Here is a 5136-nt window from a genome sequence, read left to right as displayed (position 1 = left end):
TTTAATTCCATAGTCGAAATATATATTTTTTTAAATATTTGCAAAAGTCAAAAAATCGGACGTTTTGGGTCATTTATTCGCAAATCTTTAAATGTGATTTCCTGAAATTCTACAACTCGAAAAAATAATTTGTTCGGGTTTTTGGAATCCTTGAACTCTACTATATCATTCACCACTTTTGAAAAAAATATTATGTGTCGGGATTTGGGCACACAAACCTAGGTGTGTTTTTAAGGCATTATTGAAAGTGTGACACCACCATGGCCCACCACCCCTACAAGAGGTGATCAAAATCAGGCAACCCTTGGCCTTTACTTCCTCCACACATCCAAGGTACCCTCCCCCTCTCCTTGGTTGAGTGAATGCGTCTCTTCCATATTACAAGCATGGTGTATGTTGTGTCACTTGTGTGTTTGACTTTCCTAAGATGGATGCCTTGCATAGTGCATGACAGGCTTTCTTAGGCTATAAAAGGAAGTCATTCCTTCCTCTTTTCCTCACAACTCACCATCCAACATCTCAACCTCTCTCTGAATCTCTTGCATTCTCTCCCTCTCGGTTATAAATAACCCCACCAGAGGAGGTCTTGGCCATCGTAAACCACCGTAGCCCCGCCACTTCTCTCCCATTGTTTTGGCGATCAAACACCACCACCTTGCTGCCCATGCTATTTTGTGTGGTTTTCCAACATCTAGCCTTGTGTTTTTCATTGTGTTTTGTGGGTTTATTTGGAGTCCAAAACAACCCCGATTTAGATTCTTGTTAATTCGTGTTTCTCCTAGTGCTTCTCGAAAACAACCACATCTCCCAGTCTAAGCGGAATCCACAGAATTAAGGTGAGTGTTTACGGACCTTTTTATAGTTTTTATATATTTTGGTGGGGAGTAAATGTGATCACATATTTCATTTATGCAAAAACGTACTACAAAATGCCATGATTTTATGTGAATATTTGTGGTCCATTCAAGACCTGTTTTGCCCATCTTAAACCCTATGGTTGCAAAACTGTTTTTTATGCAAGTAATTCATATCGATACCTTTTCAGTTGCAAGATCCACTTATCTCCTAGCTCTGTATGAAATGTAAGAACTATCTAATCAACTCCAAGAACTTCTTGAAAAAGGCTTTATCCGGCCAAGCTTCTATCCATGGGGAGCTCCGATATTGTTTGTCAAAAAGAAGGATGGATTGTTCAGTATGTGCATCAACTATCGAGAGTTGAACTAACTAACCATAAAAAAATATCCACTCTCGAGGATCGATGAAGTATTCGATCATCTACAAGGATCCTGTTATGACTCATAGATCAATCTAAGATCCGGATATCATCAACTCAGAGTGCAAGAAGCAGACATTCCAAAGACGGCATTCAGGACTCGGTAAGATCACTATGAGTTTCTGGTTATGCCATTCAGACTAACTAATGCACTATCCGTATTCATGGACGTTATGAATCTGGTGTGTAAACCCTACTTGGATAAATTTGTGATTGTTTTCATCGACGAAATATTGATATATTGACGAACCAAGAAAGAACATGGCCCACACTTGCAATTAATGTTGGAATTGTTACGAAAGAAGAAAATTTATGCAAAGTTCTCTAAATGTGAGTTGTAGATTAACGAAGTACATTCCTCGGCCTTGTGGTCAATAATAAACGGATTCATGTCGATCCCGTGAAGATCGAAGCAGTTAAGGATTGGAAACCACCAACGACACCAACCGAAGTATGCCAGTTCCTAGGGCTTGCAGGCTATTATCATAGATTCATTGAGAATTTATCCAAAATAGCCAAGCCTCTCATCGCTCTAACCTAGAAGGACAAGAAGTTTGATTTGGGGGGGGGGGGGGAGGGGAAAACAAGAGTCTGCCTTCCAGAATTTGAAACAATCGCTATGCAAGGCACCAATTTTGTCTCTTCCAGAGGGAACAAAAGACTTTGTAGTATTTTGTGATGCCTCCTACCAAGGGTTAGGATGCATAGTAATGAAAAGGAATAAATTCATTGCATACGCCAGAAAAATAAGCCAAATGAGGCTAACTACACTACCCATGACGTAGAGTTAGGAGCGATAGTGTTTGCCTTAAAAATTGGGAGACACTACTTATACGGAACAAAGTGTGTCATGTTCACCAACCATAAGTCTATAAAAGCCTTCAACACATCTTCTACCTGAAGGAGCTCAACATTTGACAATAGAGATGGGTCGAATTGCTAAATGATTACGAGTGCAAAATTTGTTATCATCCTGGTAAAGTAAATGTTGTAGCAGATGCTTTAAACATGAAAGAACAAGAAAAACCACTACATGTAAAGGCTTTAACCATAACCATCCACTTTAATCTCACCACCGAACTCAAGATGCTCAGCTAGAAGCACTCAATTCCGAGAATATCGTTGAAGAAAACCTGCAAGGTATGGATAAACAGTTCAACCTCAAGGAAGAAGGAACACAATAGTCCATGAACCTAATTTGGACCCAAAAGTTTGGTGAATTCAGGAGTCTAGTCTTAAATGAAGCTCGTAAGTCGAGATATTCGATACATGCCAGATCGCATAAGATGTATCTCGATCTTAAGAACCTTTATTGGTGGCCTAACATGAAGGCATAGATTGCCACGTATGTCAGTAAATGCTTGAATTGTTCCAAAGTCAAATAAAAGTATCATAAGCCATCTGGACTACTACAACAAACTTCAATCATGGAATGGAAGTGTGAACAGATAACCATGGACTTCATTACAAATTTTCCAAAACCATCAAGCCATTGTGACACCATTTGGGTAGTGGTTGACCATTTTACCAAAGCAACCCACTTCCTAGCCATCAAAGAAACTGAGAAAATGGAGAAACTCACCAAGACCTATCTAAAGGAAACAGTTAGACTACATGGTGTACCAATATCCATTATATCAGACGAAGATAGTAGATTCAATTCCAGATTTTGACAATCATTGTAGAGGTTCATAGGAACAAAACTAGACATGAGTACCGCCTATCATTCTCAAACGGATGGATAGAGTGAGAGAGAACAATACAAACTCTGGAAGACATGCTCCGTGTTTGTGTGATAGACTTCGGTAATGCATGGGATACTCACTTACTGCTAGTTGAGTTTTCATACAACAATAGTTATCACTCTAGCATAAAGGCTTCTCCCTTCGAGGCCTTGTACGGATGCATATGTCATTATCCGATACGTTAGGCAGAAGTTGGAGATATTAAAATGTCTAGAAAGCACGCGGGATATACTCTACTTACTGGTCCCAAAATCATCCATGAAACAATGGAAAAGATTGTTCAGATAAAGGAACGATTGAAGGCTACACGTAGTCTTCGGAAAAGCTATGCTGATGTGAGACGCAAACCCCTAGAATTCAAAGCAGGAGACCGTGTTGTCCTAAAGGTCGCACCATTGAAGGGTATCATTAGATTTGGAAAACGAGGTAAACTAAATCCCCGTTACATCAGACCTTTTGAAATCCCGGAAAGAGTTGGTCCGGTGGCTTACAAACTCAAGTTACCTCAAGAATTCAACAAAGTTCACGATACCTTCCACATGTGTAATCATAAGAAGTGTCTCTCTGATGAGAACCTTGTCATTCCTCTTGAAGAGGCCCAGGTCAACACTAAACTTCACTTCGTAAAAGAAACGATGGAGATCATGGATCGAGAAATCAAAAGCCTCAAATAACGTCGCATACGTATAGTAAAAGTCTGATGGAACTTTCTTAGAGGGCCAGAGTTTACTTGGGAATGAAAGGATCAGATGAAAGAAAAGTACCCGAAACTGTTCAGCGCTGCTCCCTCCATTAGTAGAACAAAATAGTCTAGAACTTAATAATTCCAGGACAAAATTCCATTAACGGGGAAGTAATGTCACATCCCAGAATTTAGGTCTAACACTATAGACAGTCATTTCATCGCGAACCTCTTTGTAATATGACCTATTGAAATTTAATGCATATTTTGAAAAATATTTAGTGTCATTACAACTACTATAAGATACCATATGGTATCTTACTTCCAATCATGGAAAATCTCAAACGAATCACAAAGAACAAATTGTAACCCTTATTAATACGTCGGAAAAACTAAAAATTCATAGTAAGCACTTTTTAGCGAAGCAAACACTCTATTCTCGTAGTACATGTTCCCCTGTTTCCAAAAATATAAAGAGCCTCCAAAACGGAGTTTGTATGCAAAAGATACGATAGTTATAAGAAAATAAATCGGTAAAACACTAATTTTCTTTAAACTGCTAAAACCGAATCGATCTGTTGAGGTTCCTGCACACCTCAGATGGAAATTCTTAGAGAATTTTTGGACTCAGAATATGGTCTAATATTTAATTACATTCTCAAAATATTTTTAGTAAAAATATTTGCAAAAGTCGAAAAATCGGACGTTTCGGGTCATTTAACCGCAAATCTTTAAACGCGATTTCAAGGAGTTCTAACACTCGAAAAATTAATTTGTTTGGGGTTTTGGAATCCTTGAAATCTACTCTATCATTCACCACTTTTGAAAAAATTATTAGGTGTCGTGATTTTTGCGCACACAAACCTATGTGTGTTTTTAGGGCAATTTTGAAAGGGTGACGTCACCGTGACCCACCACCCTTGCAAGAGGTGATCAAAATCAGTCAAACCTTGGCCTTTCTTCCTCCCCATGTACAAGGTACCCTCCCTCTTTCCTTGGTTGAGTGAACACTTCTCCTTTATAGTACAAGCATGGTGTATGTTGTGTGTTTCACTTTCCTAAAAGGGATTCCTTGCATGGTGCATAAGAGGCTCTCTTGGGCTATAAAAGGAATTCATTCCTTCCCCTTTTCCTCACTACTCACCAGCCAAAATCTCAACCTTTCTCTCACTCTCTTGCACTCTCTCCCTCTCGGTTAGAAACAACCCCACCGGAGGAGGCCTTGGCCACTATAAACTACCACACCCCACCCCTTCGTCCCTACTATTTTGGCAATCAAACACCACCAACTTTCCGCCCATTTCTTGTTTTTTATTTTCTATGGTGTTCCAAACTCTAGCCTCAAGTTTTTTATTGTGTTTTGTGGATTTATTTGGAGTCCAAAACAGCCCCGGTTTAGATTGTCGCTAGTTCGTGTTTCTCACGGTGCTTCC

General features: G+C 39.3%; 1 protein-coding gene across 1 annotated transcript; it reads left to right on the top strand.

Moving 5' to 3' along the window:
* The first annotated feature begins 3227 nt into the window (after positions 1–3227).
* On the top strand, positions 3228–3695 carry LOC111900870 (uncharacterized). The gene has a single exon (XM_023896750.2). It carries the CDS (start codon positions 3228–3230, stop codon positions 3693–3695), a length of 468 nt encoding a protein of 155 aa, XP_023752518.2.
* Positions 3696–5136: the final 1441 nt, after the last annotated feature.

Source organism: Lactuca sativa, chromosome 7, assembly GCF_002870075.4.
Source record: "Lactuca sativa cultivar Salinas chromosome 7, Lsat_Salinas_v11, whole genome shotgun sequence".
Lineage (NCBI taxonomy): Eukaryota > Viridiplantae > Streptophyta > Magnoliopsida > Asterales > Asteraceae > Lactuca > Lactuca sativa.
This window is presented reverse-complemented; position numbering and strand designations above follow the sequence as displayed.